Here is a 20,088-nt window from a genome sequence, read left to right as displayed (position 1 = left end):
TCAGCAAATCTTTGCTGATGATTATCTACAAACCTAGAAGAACCTACATACAGTCAAATTGTTGGAAGAACAGAATTAAGCATGGTTACTAAACAAAAACTCTTTGGTGACCAAGAACCAGCATTTATTTTTTTCAAGATTTTACTTATTTATTCATGAGAGACACAGAAAGAGGCAGAGACATAAGCAGAGGGAGAAGCAGGCTCCGTGAAGGGAGCTCGATGTGAGACTCGATCCCAGGACCCCGGGATCACAACCTGAGCTGAAGGCAGATGCTCAACCACTGAGCCTCTTAGGCGTCCGGAAGACCCGACGTAATTGAGTTTTTCCTGTCTAGCACTAAGTGCCTTATACTCTGACTTAATACTCACAACCTCACAATTCTGTTAGGTAGTTAGATTTTTAACTTTTTCCTAGATGAGGAAAATGAAGGGCTGAGAATTATATACTTTGTCCACAGACATACAGCTAGAAGTTGCAGGGGCATGATTGGAAGGGAGCAGCAGTCCTAGAGCCCACTAATTGCATTTTTGTATGCCAGTGACAATTAGAAAATATAATTTAGAAAACAATACCATTTACATCAGCAAAAATCATAAAGTTCCTGAGAATAACTGTAACAAAAGTACATAAGACTTTTATGGGAAAAGATTAGAAAAATTTACTGAAGGACGTGAAAAATCAATCTTAAGTAAGTGGAGAGATTTACTGTGTTTGTGGACAGAAAGGCTCAATATCATAAGCCAATTCTCATACAAAATAGTCTATAATTCAGCGAGGCCTTAATCAGATTCTCTCCAATTTTTTCCCCCTTTAATTTGGCAGGCTGATTCTAAAATTCATACAAAAGAGTAAAAATCTAAAATATAAAGGCGATTTTAAAGAATAAGAGGGGAGTCCTCATTTATAGATATTAAGACTTATAAAGTGCTGGAGCTTAAGAAAGTGAGGGATAAATGGAGAGAGAGAGAGAGAGAGACTGACAAAATTGAGAGAACTCAGACTCCTCATAAACCATACATATCTTTCATTTAAGAATCAATCTTAAAAGTTAGTGGACAAATGAGTATTCAGTAGAAGATGATGAAATCACTAGTTATGCAGAAAGGAAAAAATAATATTATATCTCACCCTCACTCTAACCATACAAAGAAGTCCAAAAAAAACCAAAACAAGTGAAAAAGATTTAGAGGAGCTAGGAAAATATGTTTTTGACCTTAAAGGTTTCCTTTCTATAAAGGTATCTGAAAGTATGGAAATCATACTTAAAGACATTTTAAAATTTGTACAGTAAAAGAAATAAGCGACAGATTGGGAGAAGATGTTTGTAACATGAATAATTAACAAAGGATTCATTTCCAGATTCTATAAAGGATTCTTGCTCATCAGTAAGAAGACAACAACCAAACGGTAAAATGGGCAAAGTTGTATGAACAGTTATTTCACTGAAGAGGAAAACTGAATGGCCAATTAACATACGAAATATTGCCTAACCTGATATCAATTACAGAAATGCATAAAGTGGAAGAAAATTTCATACTAATCAGTTTAGCAAAAATGAAAAAGCCTGAAAGAACTAAATAGGATAGAGAAATGAAGACTGGGAACCTAAAAATACATCCTATGAGAATATATATATGATAAATCATTTTAGGGAATATTTTAGCAAAGTTGAAATATGATTGGAAAATAATATACCCTACAACCTAACGATCCCATGTTTGAACTTGAGAGTCAGAGAAGTCCCCTCCTACGTGCCCAGGGACACACTTAGGAGATTGCTCAATACAATATTGGTGCTAATAACAAAAACTTGGAACTCCCTCAATGACAGTAAGAGAGGAGAAGTCTAAGTGGTGGTAAGTGGTGGTATACATTTATCAGGGAGTACTACAATGTAGTTAAAATGAATATACTGAGTCACAATTATATACTCTGAAAAAATATAATTTTATTTTTTTAAGATTTTATTTATTTAGTCACGAGAGACACAGAGAAGGAAACAGAGACACAGGCAGAGGGAGAAGCAGGCTCCATGCAGGGACCCCGATGTGGGACTTGATCCTGAGACTCCAGGATCACGCCCTGAGCTGAAGGCAGATGCTCAACCGCTGAGCCACCCAGGAATCCCTGAAAATATATAATTTTAGAGAAAGTTTAATATAATATGATTCCATTTCTGCAGATTTTAAAAACATTAAAATGATAGTATATATTCTTTATGGTTACATACATGTGTAAAGTATAAAAACATATATGGTAATAATACGGAATTCATGATAAAGGTTCTGTGTGTATAGGATTGGAGGGATAACCGGGTTCAAATATATTTGTAGTGCTTGTTTTTTTTTAACTTAAGAAAAGGGGAAAATAAACATGAGGAAATAATGTGGCTAAATGTTAAGATCTGAAAAAGCTAGATGATGTGTACATTGACATTGTCATATTATTCTCTTAAGCTTTTCTGTATAATCAAAATATTTTTTAAAGTAAAGATATCCACTAATACTTCTAACAGTTCCTTAGCTCTTGGTTACTCAGGACTAATCCTGACCCCAGGCCTAGTCTTCTGGTCATGTTTTCCAATTAGTTTGGCTTGAAAATAGTCTAAGCAAATTTTAGACCATTAGGCTTTTGAATAATAATGAGGGTAAAACTAAGCATTCTATGATAGGCTTTTTTTTTTCCCTTTCAACAGTTTTTTCTTTCTTTTTTTAAAATTCATTTTAAAGATACTGTTGAAGAACAGAAGTTTTGAAACTGAGTAGTCCATGTATATCATCACAGAAAGTCAATTTGACATTGCTTAGAGGAAAACCCTTTCTCCATGTTTATTGATATGAATAGATACATTTTTCAGCCTTAAATAAAAGCAAGTTTATGGAATTTTGTTTTTAAACTCAAGTATTTTCATATTTATATAACAATATATTTCAAAGTTTGCAACAGACTTAGAATTAGATAAATTATGAGATCCTTAAATATCATGTAGTCCAGTTGCCTATATTTCTATACCCCTGTTAAATTTCTGCCAAATGGCATCTCATATGTATTTGAAAACTTCAAGCAAAGAAGGATATTATGCACAATCATAAAAATCCATTGGATATGCTAAATATTATACTCATACTTTATTATACCTGAGGTTTAATAATGATAGTCTCCTCAGGTATTATGCATCCCACCTCTACCTTTTCATTTGTCTGCTTGACTTTATGAATTTATTACAGATCTTAGAACTCAGTGCTTATGATCAAATAAACTTAATACTGAGGTCATTATCTAGCACAAATCATCTTATAATTTAATTTCTGAGAAATTAATCCAGGCTTAGCTTTCAAATCAGCCTGGAATATTTCTGAGACCCCGTTTAGAGAACTCTCGTTTCAGTGAAGTGTTGAGAAAGTAATAATTCTTTGGTTTTGCTGGAGCAATATTATATTGTGTAATTAGCAACACCTGGTGCCCCATGTCTCCATGTCAAGGTTCACTTTGGCTCACTGAACTGTATACTTTTAGTGTACCCTGTAAACTGGTTATTGGTATCATAAAGATTTACCTTGGAGATATTATGTTGTGTGTCATGCTGCTAAAGCTTTTAACTACTGGAAAGACTGGTCTGGTCGGGTTTGTCTCTGGTTTAAAAAAAAAAAAAAGCACAGATGTAAAATCTGTCACGTGTAAGTAACATGGAAGAAGTTAGCATTGTGGCCCATGTTGCATTTTAACTCCAGAACAGGGAATTTGGATATAAACTGGTATGATTTGCTTTTGTCTAAGTATTGTTTTCGTTTTACTTTTGATCTATTTTATCTGTTGAAATGTCATTGTTATCATCTTTGTTTCTCTAATCCAGCATATTTGGTGGACCTTAACCCTGACACCCTTACCACGCCATGCAATGTTCCTTTGTTAAACTGAGTTTATAAGCACGTAACCGTCTAAACCCAAACCTCCACTCTACCTTCCTCAATAGAAGTCTTCTGATATAACTTGACAGTATTCCATACTTCTATTCCTCAAAAGATAGATTTACTAACTTAGTTTTCTGGTTTGTTACAAAGCAATGGGTGGGAGACAGTGTCAGTGTCCATAAAAATAAGCTTTTCCTGGCCATTTTATTGTCTAAGAAATGGGAAAAATATAAAGAACAGATTAATATGAAGATACATTTATATTTGGAAATATTGTTAGATCTTCAAACTTGAGTATAACTAAATTGAATATTTTTATTAGTTTAAATTTCCAATACAATGAAATTTGTCTATCTAGATGGATAACTGGTGAATTATGGATGCCTGAGCCTTTTACCACAACTGTCTCTACTGGAGTGGATTAGAATGCCAATTAGATGAACAACAATAACAGCAACGCTAAAACTGTATAGAACATAGTTTAATCTTACTTTGAAGACTTAGAAGTCATTTAAAGCTGTATGTCTAGTTGTCGTTTATGAACATTAGTTATTTTGGTGTCTCAGATTGGGATATGGGTTAGTAGCTGGAGACCACACCCACCCCTCCCAGTCTCATTACAAGTTTGGATTTAAAGTTCCCAACTTATCTTATTGTTGGGTTTTTTTTTTTTTTTTTTTAAGATTTCGTCTATTTATTCATAAGAGAGAGAGAGAGAGAGAGAGAGAGCAGGCAGCCCGGGTGGCTCAGTAGTTTAGCGCTGCCTTCAGCCCAGGGCGTGATCCTGGAGACCAGGGATTGAGTCTCACGTCAGGATCCCTGCATGGAACCTGCTTTTCCTTCAGCCTGTGTCTCTGCCTCTCTCTCAATCTGTGTCTCTCATGAATAAATAAATAAAATCTTAAGAGAGAGAGAGACAGACAAACAGACAGACACAGGCCGAGGGAGAAGCAAGCTCCCTGTGGGGAGCCGGATGGGGGACTTGATCCCAGGACCCTGGGATCACGCCCTGAACCGAGGCAGATGCTCAACCTCTGAGCCACCCAGGTGTCCTATCTTACTGTTTTTTGGAAGGGTAACAGAAGCAGGGTACCCAGCCACACAGAGTAGAAGCCAGGTTGTACATATGCTGGCACAATTTTCCAGAAGCCTCATGGGCCAAGTGAGAGCACAGAGTTGGTAATGACAGTCTCCACTGGTCTTAATTTTGTCTCCGATTACAGCCCTTACTTAATTGAGTCTTATGTCACTATTTAGGAAAAATTAACATGAATAGTCTTTACCCCAACAGAAAAAGTTGGCCAATTTCCTGGTTTGTGAGCCAAACTTAGCACACCAAAAGTGGAGTCAGAGCTACCTAGTGTCCTAGAAAGTCCAGTTCTACACAGGCTACCCTCTGACTAATGTAATTTTATTGTGTATGGGAGTTTGGTTAGAGGATCATGATTATAATTTATTTCCACACAGTTATCACTGAATTGTGAACATGTATATTTCTTGGTTAATCTAGAATTAACTCCAGTCATTCCAGATATAATATTGCTAATTGATGTGAAGAAAATAAATTTAGTTTTTTCCCTACTAGTGGGGAGTCCAGTTCAGTATGACAAACAACTCATGCATTTTTTTAAATGTTGCAGCTCCATTTGTGCTGAAAATTGTCACTCCCTTCCTTCCTTTCTTCTGGGAAGTGTTACTATGGACCCATGGATTTTTATTTACTCCATATTTTACAATAAGTTACAGCCATTCCTTGTGATGTTTGAATCATCATTATGTCCCAGAGCTGCCCAGTGGGAATCTGTGCACCTGTTGTCTTGGCGAAGCTCCTTCTGGGTGTGGGTGTTTCCCCATCTCACCTTGTGCTTTTCCTGCTGTCAGCCTGCAGTCATTTCTCCAAGGAGTCCTGGTTTGCTTTATTATTTTTTTTAAGATTTTATTCATTTATTCATAGAGGCACAGAGAGAGAGAGAGGCAGAGACACAAGCAGAGGGCGAAGCAGGCTCCATTGCAGGGAGCCCGACATGGGACTTGATCCCAGGTCTCCAGGACGACACCCTGGACTGAATGTGGCGCTAAACTGCTGAGCCACCGGGGCTGCCCGGTTTGCTTTATTATTAAGGAGTGATAATTAGAAACCCCCACCTGAGACCTAAGAGGTTCTTTGCAACTGGAATATCATTGTTTCTAAGCCTATTCACTGGCTAGAGCTTAGAGGAAATATATATATATATATATATATATATATATATATATATATTTTTTTTTTTTTTTAAGTTTATATTTACATTTTCAACTCAAGTTAACATGATTGGGGTTTTCCTTGATTTCTTTGATTTTATTAATGTATTTCCTTTCTCTCATACTGAAACCCTTGGTTCCTAACACCATTAATATATTTGTTTTGTCCCACAGTATGTATAAAATTGTTTCAGAATTATACTACCAATACTATTACCAATAGTAAAACAGTTGAATGAAATTAAATATTACTTTGTAATTTTTTGTTCTTAGAATATATCCCACCAAGCATGGTCAGCTTACTGTTCACAAATCATTTAAAATATTCTCTCTTTGAAAAAAAAAAGAAAAGAAAATATTCTCTCTCTGTTGACAGTGTTACCAAGTTGATGTTTCAGATACATTGTTTCAAGCCCTTTTCAAAATTAGAATTTGCTTTTTTAATGTTCTAAATTTTATTTTTGAGTATGTAGAAAGAATGCTAACATAATTTAAGAATCAAACTATATAAAAAAGGCATATTCAGAGCAGTTTTACTTTCTACACCCATTTTCTTTACCCATTTTATTAATTTGTTTTATCCTTCTAATGTTTCTCTTTGCAAAAACAAACTCTTAGGTACATACATGCATCTGTGTGAATTTATGTGTGTGAAATATGCATTTCCTACCCTTTCTTAAACTAAATATAAACTAAATATACTGTTCTCTACCTTCTTTTTTGACTTAATATATCTTGGAGATTATTTCATATCAGTAGGTAGAGCTCCTCCTTTAAAAAGCAAGCCAAACTCAGGGTGCCTGGGTGGTTCAGTCGGTTGGCGTCTGTCTTTGGCTCAGGTTATGATCTCAGGGTCCTGGGATTGAGCCCTGGGCCCCAAACCGGAGTTAAGCTCCCTGCCCAGCAGGAAGTCTGCTTCTCCCTCTCCCTCTGCAGCCCCTCCCTCCACCATGTATACTTGCACATGCACTCTGTCTCTTTCTCTCAAATAAATTCTCTGTGCAGACATATCATAGTTAACCAATTCCCTTTAATGCATATTTGGGTTTCTTTTTTTTTTTTTTTTAAAGATTTTATTTATTTATTCATGAGAGACACACAGAGAGAGACAGAGAGAAAGAGAATGGCAGAGACACAGACAGAGGGAGAAGCAGGCTCCATGCAGGAAGCCTGATGTGGGACTTGATCCCGGGACTCCAGGATCATGCCTTGGGCCAAAGGCAGGAGCCAAACCTCTGAGCCACCCAGGGATTCCCCACCCCCCCTCCATATTTGGGTTTCTAACACACAGATTCTTTTTAAAGTAACCTTTCTAAAATGTTTAAACGTCAGTGTGTTTTCATTGCATACAATCCAAACTTTTAACAATGGCCTCTAGTACCTGGGCTTTGCATACTTCTTCAACCTCATTTCATACCACCATCTTCCTCGCCCACTACACTCAGTGCCTTACAAATCAGATGTGACTTCACAGTTTCCCTGACCACCCATCCAGTGTAGTCTCTTTTCTCTTGCCATTATTACTTCATCTGTTTCCTAATGAGCAGTTAAAAGCAATCTGAAATTACCTGGTTGTCTCAATTTAGGCGGTATCTCATAGTAGCTTAGAGCTTGGGTTTTTGAGTCAGGCCACCTGATTTTGAATCCTAGTTGTATGACCTTAGACATGTTATTCAGCACTCTGTACCTTAGTTTCTTCATCTGAAAAAGGGAATAATAATAGTATTTTCCTTATAGAGAGAGCTCCGGGAGAAATGAACGGTTCATAAACACTTGTGCAGTGGCTAGCACTTACTAAGTATAAAATAAATGCTGGATATATTGGTACTTTTATTTAGCTGTTCATTGTCTTTCTCCCTTCAATAAGCTCTCTGAAAGCATGGAGTTGCCTGAGTTGTTCCCCACTATAATCTCAGAACTTAGAATAGTTCTTAAGAAGCATTTTTGTTGCTGAATGAATAGTACTTAAAGTTCAATTCCCATTCCTGTGAAACATTCTTGGAGATGTGAGACTAAAAGAATGCTTTCACATATACATCATATGCAGTTGTCAAATTCAACAGATACTTCTATCAAATTTGTCATCAACATACAAATGCCTCCTATTAACATGTATCTTGGAAGTTTTGGCCAGTTATTAAAATCTAAAACAGAAATAACAACTTATTCCTATCAGACAAAGGACAGAATTATCATATTTGCTTTGATGCAATTAACTATCCATGAAATCCAAAAGGACCAGCTAAAATCCTCTTAAAATTGTTGAGAATTTGGTAAGTGATCAGATTTGAACTATATATAAAGAAATTGTTTTCTAGCATACCAGTAAAAGTAAATTAAAAAAAAAAAAGTAAATTAAAGCCATAATTGAAGAAAAGGATTATTCTACAAGACCAGCAAAATAATGTAAATGATGTAATAATATTCCTAACCAGAGATATATGTGGAACATAGCTTTTCATAAAGAAAATTAGAAAACTTTACTGAGAGAGATAAGTTTAGAAAAATGATGACACATTCTGTTTCCAGATGGTAATATTGAATATAGTAACTAAAATTCTTTCATATTATATCACTGTAATATTAATAATATATAAAATCACATATAAATATGTTAAATTATTACAAACCAAACTCACTTGTATTTTTAATAAATCTTGTCATAATTATTTTAAAGTTTATGTAGAAAATGTGTGAGGATGAACAGAAATGGTTTGATGGCCATTCTTTAACAAAGATATATAACACAGTATCTGTAGCAACTAGGGGAGAATAATACTCCTACAAATCCAGTGACTTTTAATATAGAAATATGTGTGACATACTTCTGAAGTTACCCAAGTGTGCTATAAATACCTAGCTAGCAAATAGGAGAGTGCCTCATTTGCATTCACAGCAAGGAATCTAAGATACAAGAGCAGTTGTGATTTACCCAACGTTTCAGGGCCAGAAGAGATAGCATCATACTCTGACAATTCTAAGTAAATTTTAAATACAGATGTAGAAAAAATAAATTTCCCATTTAATTTGTGTATGGTCTAGGATGACTACATTGTTCCAGTATGCCTAACATTTCGTGGTTTTAACACTGAGCGTCTCATGTTCCAGGAAACATGGGCAAACCAGACCCTCACACAGTTCATAGAAAAGATGCTTATGTCTGTAAATAGTATTTCTCACAAAATGGAAAGACATGGAAGACAAGTGACTGATTTGATCCATAGAAATCCATGTATGGCCATCTTGGGGTCCCCAGGCCACACGTTCTCTCAGTACACAGACATCCTACAGGAAGCTTCATCAGTTCAGGGGATTAAAGATTTGGGTTCACTCAAGAATCTATACATAGTAGGATTCACTAAGACATCTAGTAATCATTTGCAAACCAAGTAGGAAGATTGAGGCCATGTGGCTTCTATCCCACAACTGATCTGTGAGTTTATGGTAGTTATTGTGCATTGACTTTTAGAGTAATTTTTCCTTTAGTTTGCACTTTTCAGAAGTCATTTTTTTTTCTGGAGATTTGTTTGCTTTCAATTATTTTGCTGTTGTCTTTATAAATATATCCATCAGTAGAAATACTTTACTGCATATTCTACTTATTTCTCACCTTTATCTACAAGTAAATTAAAGTGAAATATTTAGTATGCTATACAAGTGTGTTAATAGAAGATCTAATGTTTTTTAATATGTGTATATGTTTTATAGAGCCATTGGTTTGTCAGGTGCGCTCTATATCTTATTTTTTTTAGAAGATTTTATTTATTCATGACAAACACAGAGAGAGAGAGAGGGAGGGAGGGAGGAAGGGAGGCAGAGACACAGGCAGAGGGAGAAGCAGGCTCCATGCAGGGATCCTGATGTGGGACTCGATCCCGGGACTCCAGGACCATGCCCTGGGCCGAAGGCAGACACTAAACCACTGAGCCAGCCAGGGATCCCCTGTGCTCTATATCTTAATGAGATTGTCCTCTTTATAAAATGGAAAGAGGGAGTTGTTTCTTTTTTCCATTTTTCTTTCCAGATTGTAAATACTTTAAAAATTCTAACCACCAAGTAAAATATTTTAGAAATTGACAAGAAAAGCAAACCACATTTATACCATTTTAGGTCTTTCTTACTATAAAAATTTCCAAAGCAATGTAGTACAGTAAAACTTGGGTCCCAGTCATAATCCCGTAGAATTCTTGGGTATACAATGGAGTATGCAGTGGGAAGGTGGCTGTCTTACCAAGCTTGATTTATAGATCACAGATTAAAATACATTAAGTTGCTGACAGTAGCATCAAGTAAGATCACAGGTTGGTGTGAAGAAGGTGTAAAATTATGATATTATTTATAAAATAACTGTTGCCTAAACTTCTGCCGAAAATTTTCCACAGAACATAAAGTGTACTTGTAATTGGTTATTTTGCAGTAAGCCTGTTGAGATCTCTGTTGTTTTTTTACCCTAAGTAAAAATGTAATTACTTGTCACAACTAAGGTATTTCCTCTTTATTATTATTTTTTAGTGTCTAAAAAGCACGGCAAGCTCATTACTTTCTTACGCACATTCATGAAGTCTCGTCCAACAAAACAGAAGCTGAAGCAGCGGGGGATTTTGAAAGAGAGGGTGTTTGGTTGTGACTTGGGGGAGCACCTTCTGAATTCTGGTTTTGAAGGTAAAAATAAAATTTATAATCTCATAATTTCAGTTTCTGACCTCTCCATATAATTTTTTTAGGATCCATTTTGAAGCAGGATTACCCAACCAATGCAGTGTCTATTCCGTTTAAGCTAGCAGCATGTATCAAGCTTTTTCTTTTTTTTTTTTAGAGTATTTCAAACATTTTATTTTTTATATCAAACTTTTTCATGTACTCATTTGAGTTCTGAGATAACAGAATAAAAAGGCTTTAGAATGCACTGTAGCATCAGAGATGCTTGTGTTCTGTCTAGAACAACTAAGACATTTACACAAAGGCACAACTGCACTATTAATCTTCATTATTTTTATATCTGTCCAGATAGCCTTCTCAGCCAATTTCCTCTCATATTTTATTGTAAATTATTTAATTTCTGTTTTGAAAAAAAAATCAATGTTTTGAGACTATAAAATACCAAGACCAGGCTCCCAACTTTTGTTGCTAAAAACTTAAATTTCTTTATAAATTAAATTCTAATTCAAGAATTTGGTGGTTGGATGAATGGATAGAGGGGATGAATGGATAGGAAAAAAGGAAAAAGTTAAAAAAATTTTTAAATAGCACTTTCCTCTACTATCTACTTTATAGATGATAGAATATTAAAGAAGTATTGACAAGTACCAGAAATAGATGATTTGTGAAATTGTGAGTTCTGATGTGAAATACCCATTGCACCTTTTAAGAAGGACACTAGTGAAAACTACTGTTAAGTACCAATAAATATCAAGTTTAAATTAAGGCCTTATTCCTTGCTTAAAGAACGGCAATGTATTTATAACATGAATTTAATGCAAACTATACTATGTTTCTTGAGGGAGAAGGCAAAATGTTATTTTGAACAGTTGTTATTCCTGAACAAATGTCAACTTAATGCAGTTAATAAACAAAGAAATAGGCAAACAAAAGCCCTGATTATTGTTTTAACTAGTCAAAATGCACATGGAAAAATAAGTGGGAATATTAAGGAGCATTGTGGGGAAAAAATCATTGATAGGATAGGAGACCTCTAGCTTTACTAAATATTAAAATAATATTAAAATAATATTCAAAACTATAATGTTAATAGTTTAGAGAATGAGATCTGAATGAAACAGCTTGGAATGTTCAGAAGTAGTCCTTACTATAGATGAGAATCCACTGTGAAAAAGTATGGTTTTAAAACCAGGTCATGGGGAGGGGTTACTTATTATATACATTATATATATATATGGGGTGTTGTAGAGAGAGAAGAGGAGAAAATACGAAATAGCAATTTTGACAAAATTCTCATTTCATGACACTGAAAATTCCAAATGTATAAAAGAGCTCACTATTTTAAACTCATATAAATGCTAATATGAAATGACTTCTTTTTGAGATCAAAGAGGAATAAAGCTTACTCAGATTAAAAAGACAAACCGTAAAAGAAGAGCTGGTCTCAAATACCTAATTTCCATCTGATGAAAATAGCAAATGGAAAGGTACTTTGGACTGAGAAAATAATCTTTTCAGGGTATGATAGAATGCTCCTAATATATTGTATGAAAGTATCAGTCAGATTTGTGAGAAAATTAAACCCCTGGGTAGGAGAATTGAGAAAAGATATAAACATGATTTTCAAAAGGAGATAGATGGTATCTAAAATACAAAAAATTACTTATTCATAATCATGGAAATGTATCTTTACACAGTTTTGATATGCCATTTTATATTGGTAAACATTATTAATGTAACAGAACCATTTTTCTAAATTATGATATTCAGTGCTATATAAAAATAGCAGTCATTTTTTTTTTTTTTACCAATAAGTAAAAATTGTTAGTTTCAGGTAGCTCTGTGAATTATTACTTTTTTTGGAAAATTTTAGACACTCTATAGCAGAAGACTATAGTATTTCTTTTATGTAGCAATTCTCCTTAGGGATTTATTCTAAAGTTACATTTTGATAGGAACAAAAGCATTCATTTATGGCATTAGATATAATAGCAAAAAATTTGAATACTCAATTTTTAGGGAAATTGTCCTCTACATTTTGAGGCTATGGAAATTGTAATTTGAACATAGCATACAAATTTGGGAATGTCATATACATGCTTTTTTGGAAGCAAGGATATTTAGGTGATACGTAAAATGAATATAATTATGGTAGAGTGTTAGATGTAGATGTGAATATTTTTGTGACTTTTTTCTTAGTTCTGCATTTTCAATTAAAAGGAAGAAAAAAAGCACTAGAAGAATATTAGAAATGAAATTAATAATCTTAAAAAAACTCTGCTAAAGGCCTGTCCAGGGGAAAAGTGTTATATTCAAATAATTAGAGAAGCAAAAATTAACTTGTGACATTAGAGTGTCATTGTAATTTGGTAAAATTTAAAAGGCAGAAACCTTGAAGATTGAAGTTAGATACATTCTAGTTAACATATTAAAATTATTTCTGTTTGACCAGGAATAGAAGACAATGAAGAGTAAGTATTCATTTGAATAATTAAATGAAGACTAACAGGAAAGGGAAACCTTTGAAATTTACTAACTAAAACTTTAATTAGGAAAGAAAATAATTTTTATTATGGGGCAATTAAAACTAAGATTTTGAGACTTCATTTATACTGTGTATAATTTATAACTACAGTTATGTGTGTGCATGTAGAGAGAAGGAGGACTATTTTAAAAATGTCTAAAACAGGATTGAATATATAATACATAATATTTTAAAGTCTAAATGCAAACAGAATAATCACAAAGAAGAATGATATATTTATATAGTATATACATAGTTGTAAGGAGAGAGTAGATAAATATGGATAGCCAGATAGATAATATTATATAGTATATATAAATCATTCTTTCTTACATTTATTCAGTTTTAGTTTGGGCTCTAACATAGTGTCCTTATTATATATAAACTAGATTTTGTACCAGATTTTTCTAAGAAGAAAGCTCATTCCAGAGTATTGTTTTGCTAGGTGACTCATTTTTTTAATTTTACTCCTAATGAATAATCAACTTTATAGAGAGATTATCCTGTTAACACTTTCTAAACTATTGAGCACCTCCCTGTTGGAGCAAGTGACAAACCTGACCTGTTTCTTCTATACAAAGTGTTGTAAGAAATCATGTAGGAACCTGACAAGGCATTTAAAAAAAAAATTCTTTCAGTGATTCCCTGGTTCCAGGATTCACTCAGAATGATCTTACAGCATCTCAGCTACCACAGACCATAATGCTATAAATGAGTTGCTTAAAGATTTTATACAGTTATCTAAAGAACTGATTTTTTAAAAAAAATCTTGTCACATAGTACGTTTTGGTGGATAATTTGTCGTTTGCCTAGTCATCCTTAATTATATAGTCAAATGTTTTTTGTTATCTTAGTTTCTTTTTTACTTTTATAACTTTTTCATTTTTATTTCTTTCGTATCTCATTTTGTTCAGCCTTGGGTGGATGTGCTACTAACAGGAGGGAGTGTTTCCTGGTTTTTTCCGCTATGCTCTTTAGCTTTCACATGTCAATTCAGCAAGTTTTAATTGTACTTAGAAGTTTCGGGTGTGTTTCCATTCTTAATATGCTAGGAGAGGTCAGATGGCCAGTATGTCCTTTCTTTCTGAAAAATAACACATTTAGTAACTACAGTTGTTCGTGCATCCCTTAACTATGATAAATTTATTCCAATGAAACAAAAAGTTTTCAGTGATCATTTATTTTTGCACATATTGGAAACCAAATTTCCTTAAAATGAGGTTTGAAATGAAATTGCAAAAAAGAACTTTACAGAAAACTTGGTTCTCTACAAAAAACAAATTAGTTGGTAAAAAATATAAAAATTGAAAAACTCAAGGTGAGGAAACTCTGTTGTCTGAACGTATTTCTGTGTTTGAGAGTAATCCTTTAGATAGTCATATTTTCCTAACTAAAAATCGGGATGCACATTCTACTAAGTAATGCTGTGCCGGCACACTTACAGCCTAGAAGCCACCACCCTGAGAATGGAAGTGCACTCTTTTTCTGTATCACAGAATGCATGTATCTATATAGAGAGGATGTAATAAATGATGAATGAGTGAGTGAGTGAATGAATGAATGAATGAATGAATGAATGAAGAAAAAAGAACAGAAATGAAGCCGCAGCTATCAAGGAAAACCAAAGACCAATTCGTGTCCTACTACCTTATCGCATCCTTCTCTTAGCTATGATTCTGAACTTAAGGGTCATCAGTTTAGACCTGTACTTTTAATTTTTTAATTTGTAATTTTTTAAAAGATTTTATTTATTTATCCATGAGAGACACAGAGAGGGAGGCAGAGACACAGGCACAGGGAGAAGCAGGCTCCATGCGGGGAGCTCGATGTGGGGCTTGATCCCTGGCCCCCAGGATCACACCCTGAGCTGGAAGCAGATGCTCAACTGCTGAGCCACCCGGGCATCCAAGATATGTACTTTTTGATATATTGCCATGATGATTTACATACTGAATAAAAGTGGATAAGAAGTGTTTTATAGGAGAATGTGCAAATAATTCCTCAAGTTCTACCATCTTTTGGAAAAACAGAAAAACTGGTTTCTAATGCTGTGTTTTGACAGGGCCATTGTTTACTGTGCACTTGGCTGGTTTGTTAGATGGTTTGGAGGCAAAAGTTGGCTAACATGATGCCTTTCTAACTAGGATTTCTCTAGTAGTATATTGGGTTCCCATATTGCTTTTTTATGTGTTAGTGAAAGAGAAACCAAATCTTTTCTCTTTTTATCTTCTGATACTGTGCTTCAGTTTCTACTCTTTTCTTTAAAATGAAGTTTATGCTTTTCTCTTTATACTACCTGTTGTAAATAACGATTTCATTTGTCTCTCTAAAAATTCTAGTAAAAATACTATTCAGTTATGGTGATTTTACTTATGAAGGCCCAATATGTGATTATGTGGACATTCAGTCTTTTTACCTAGGGAATGTAAAATGTAAAGAAAGAATTCAGGTCTTTTCCATGAAGTATTATGCTTACAGAGCCTTAGCCATATTACCAGAAAAAGACTTCTGATTCCCTGTATTTCAAAGTTTTCCTACTTGTTTGGGAGAATATAAGTAAGTATGAATTTAATATCACATGTTTGTGAGAGCCCCAAGAAACTTATTTATACTTTTTAATGGATGGTAGCTTGGTTTTTTTGAAAATTCTGTAAAAATGCATACTATGAGAGTCTGATAATACAGAAATAAAACCCTGTATTCTGAAGGGCTTTGTGTACTGGGGTGAGTTGGCATGCTAATTTGGAGCATACATAATAAGAAGTATCTTTTTAAAAACAGAAGAAAAAAAAGATTTGTTTTCCTTTCTTTCTTTAAGTCATTTTGTTAGTTATCCCAATAATTTTTATACATATTTCCTTCGAAGTAGGTGATAGAAATTTCTCAGGTTCCAATTTATTTTTTTTTTACATCTAGTTTGTAAGGATAGAAACCTAAGGCACCGAGGTTATCCTCAATGGAACAGTATTAGGAGTAGGATTCAAGTTCAGCAAGATATTTTATTTTTCAGGAAGATATTTTATATTTGGCATATCAATTTGACATAGAGATTGCTTATAACATCAAAATGAGTCCACAAAAAAATACCTGGCAACTCTGCCCACCTTTCATCTCTACCACCTAAATGCAATCCCTTTCTTGCTACTAAAATTCTTGAACATCTTTAGAGGCAGAAAGCATACAGTTGAAAATGAATACAGCTTCTTAATGAAAACTGAGATTTCCCTACTCCACTGACTTGGTCATATAACTTTTTAGGCTCACAAGAGCACTTATTAATTAATCCATTTATCCATTTTGTACATTGTTTTAAGACATGCTCCTGGATTTTGGATGTACAAAGATGGATGAACCATGCTTTTGCTCCTTAAAGTATGGCTATTAAAGGATAAGAGTTGTATAAAAAACAAATAATATTTCAAAATGACATAGTTCTTTGGGCACCTACCACATTATGCAGCTACCACTCCTCATGAGTATTTAAAGAAGGCTTGCTTAAGAGTTATAGTTCAGTTGGGTTTTCAACAACAGCCAGAGTTTTTCTGTAGGAAGGCATTAGTAGGAAGAGAGTCCGGGGAGAGGAAATTGTTTTTTCTCTACGAGGAAATTGAGGGACTTATAAAATGACTGGTTTGTATGGCCAAAGATGAAGCTTCAATTGGCCTAGAGTTGTGAAATATGGAAATGTGGTAACAATAAAAAAGTGCAATTATAAAGGACCTTACATTATTAGGCAGTATTTTGCTAAGTAAAAATTGGCTTTCTAGTTGGACTGCTTGAGGTAGAGTCTTGTTTCTGCCATTGTTTCCTGCTTGCCCTTCGGTAAAACTTCGTCTCTGCAAGGTTCAGTTTCCTCTCTGTATGATGGGGATAATGATAGAGCTTTTCCTATGAATTTAAATGAGAGCATCTATTGTAAAACACTTAGCTTGGCACATTTTACATGCTCAAAAATATAGCTGCTTTAAGAAATTATTCAAAGCTAGGGAGTGTAAATTTTAAATGTAAATTGTAGGACCTAACAGAATTTAAAAGATAGAATACAGGAAGAACAGGAGGCAGAAGAAGCAAGAAGTCTTATATTAATAAACTAATATTATATTACAATAAGTAAAATACATTAGCTAAAATTAACTTATTAAAATATCTTAGTAGTTTCATTTCCCAATATGGATGTTTCATCCCTTGTGTAGTAATTTTTTGCAGACCAAATAATGTTCTCCCAATCTTCTTTTCAGAGATTTTTAACTAACACTATCAAATGAACATAGTTACTAAAGCCTGTGAATTAATCAGTCTGCATTATAAGACAAAGTTCAAATTTCAGCTACTGTCCAGTTTTGAGTGATTATGAAAAAAATGTAAAATTATATACTTTGAACAGTCTTTTCTAGACTATAGGCCCAGAATGGCGCTCCATTTATGTCAGGTGTTCAGTGAGGTAACCAGAGAGAGTACCCTTCTTTTCTTTCTACTTATCGATGAGCTAATAGTATTAAGCCAGAACATTGACAATTTTAATGTAAAGACAGGCAGGAAATGACAAGATTCCTTCTACTTGAAATTGCTTTGACCTTTGCTTTATGTCAATGTTTTGTTTACTGGATAAAATTTACAATCAGCATTAACTACGAAAAGATGGAAGACACTTTTAAAAGTGAGAAATTGGAGCATTTATAGGCAATAATTATGTTGGGATACACATTAATTTTGTCCATTTTTTATGTATGAAATACAGCTGAAAAGCTGTATCTTTTTTCAAGTCTGATATGGTGTTAGGACAAAACATTTCATCTCAGTGTTGTGACATGACCTATACAAGACTGCCGCAGATCTTAGACTATCCTAATAATGAACAAATTCTTTCACTTGCCTAAATATAATGGGGGAGAATCCATCTTGCTATTCAGGAACGTTGTCTAGTTTCAATGTGAAAATAAGTAAACATGACCTCATCACTTTGTGTAGTAGATTAATCTCTGCCACTTATAATTTTAATTTATAGATTTTATTTCGCTTGTGAAAACTAAGACATTCTCATTTTTTGGTGACTTTGTTTTGATAGAATATTCCCAGTTTAATCCATGTCTTTAAAAATTCTCTTCAGTGCCCCAGGTTCTTCAGAGCTGTACAGCATTCATTGAGAGATATGGGATCGTGGATGGAATATATCGTCTCTCTGGCGTTGCCTCTAATATCCAGAGACTACGGTAAAACTTTATCTGGCAGTTTCTTTTTTATTCCAGTTGTAATTTACTAAAATAAAATTATTTCAAAATTAAAGTCACATTGATTACCATAATTTTTAGTATTATAGTTGAGATAAAGTAGGAAGTAATATCCATAGTATTCTCTGTAGATGTTTTCCTGAATGCCATTTCTTCATCTGTTGTATCAGAAGACCATGGCTTCTTAACCTCTTCAATTCTCATATTTTGCCTCATTGCAGTATTGAAGCCCTTAGCAAATTTCAAAGTTTGAATCCAAGAAAACAATGAGAGGTGAAAATTTACATTTTAATAGAATTATTTCTTAGTTCTTAATTAAAATTGACAAGTGAAACTTACTATGTTAAACCAGCCTTGCAGCCCAGGAATGAATCCCACCTGATTCGGGATGAATCGTTTCTTTTTTAATGTCCTGTTGGATTCATTTTACTAGTGTTTCATTGAGAATTTTTGCTTCTATATTCATCAGTGGTATTGGCCTATAGTTCTCTTTTTCGTGGATTCTTTTATTTGGTTTTGGCCTCATAGAATGAGTTTGGAAGTTTTCCTTCCTTTTTCTATTTTTTGGAAGAGTTTGAGAAAAAGAAGTATTAACTCTTCTTTAAATGTTAGTAGAATTCACCCTTGAAGCCATCTGGTCTTGAACTTTGTTGGGAGATTTTTTTATTACTGATTCAGTGTCTTTGTTAGTTTTCAGTCTTTTCAAGTTTTCTCTTTCTTCCTGTTTCAGTTTTGGTAGTTTATATGTTTCCAGGAATTTATCCATTTCTTCCAGGTTGTCTAAATTGTTGGCATATAGTTTTTCATAAAATTCTCTTACGATTGTTCGCATTTCTATGGTGAAACTTCTTCCAATCTCCTTTAACGCTAGTGCTGTAATATATGCTCAATTGTGTGTATGTTAGGTGTTTTACATTCTTGCCCCCTCCTGAGAGACAAAAATAATGGTCTCCTTTATATGAGCAATAGAAATTTTATTTTTGCTCCATCTCTCAGATTCTAGTTTATTCTTAATATGTTATTATCCTTGTTTTGCATGGTGGTGCATGGTAAATACCATTATTCCATGCAGATTTTAATATTCTAATTGACCACAGAGCTCATCTCTGTTTTCAGGAATACATGTTTGGAAAATACTTAAATTGATTCTTGTGCTAAAGACAGTGTCAGTCTTTAGCTTCAGATGCAGCAGATCTCATATGCACATTGTCCACATACATACACTAACCCTCTAGCTTGATAAGTAGTCCCATGCCTGTAGATTAATACTAATTAACCTCCTGCAGAGTGAGCCTAACCTGCCTTAGTATACTAAGCACAACTTTCATTTCACTCACTTTAAACTATAGATTTTGCTGGCTATAAAACTTGGTTAGCTAGAAATTGCTTTATAATATTTCTGGCTTCCTTATTACCCTTCTTCAATGGAAGTATTCTTGAACTATACATCTTGTACCTGAGGAATTTCTGTATAGAATTGCTGCTAGTCATCTCTAGCTTGCAGAAATGCCAAAATATTGGA

The 20,088-nt window shown here is 34.0% G+C and overlaps 1 protein-coding gene across 10 annotated transcripts in view; it reads left to right on the top strand.

Annotated features, from left to right (window-relative positions):
* The window catches only part of ARHGAP32 (Rho GTPase activating protein 32), a 291,519-nt gene that overhangs the window by 239,207 nt on the left and 32,224 nt on the right, over window positions 1-20,088 (top strand). For all 10 annotated transcript variants that reach the window (XM_072822689.1, XM_072822691.1, XM_072822687.1 and 7 more), the window contains 2 exons: window positions 10,668-10,817; window positions 18,446-18,548. In XM_072822689.1, coding sequence (XP_072678790.1) covers window positions 10,668-10,817; window positions 18,446-18,548 — 253 coding nt within the window. The remainder of the gene's footprint in view (window positions 1-10,667; window positions 10,818-18,445; window positions 18,549-20,088) is intronic.

Source organism: Canis lupus, chromosome 3 (genome assembly GCF_048164855.1).
Source record: "Canis lupus baileyi chromosome 3, mCanLup2.hap1, whole genome shotgun sequence".
Classification (NCBI taxonomy): Eukaryota; Metazoa; Chordata; class Mammalia; order Carnivora; family Canidae; genus Canis; species Canis lupus.
The sequence above is the reverse complement of the archived record's forward strand: the minus strand, read 5'-3'. Positions and strand labels throughout refer to the sequence as shown.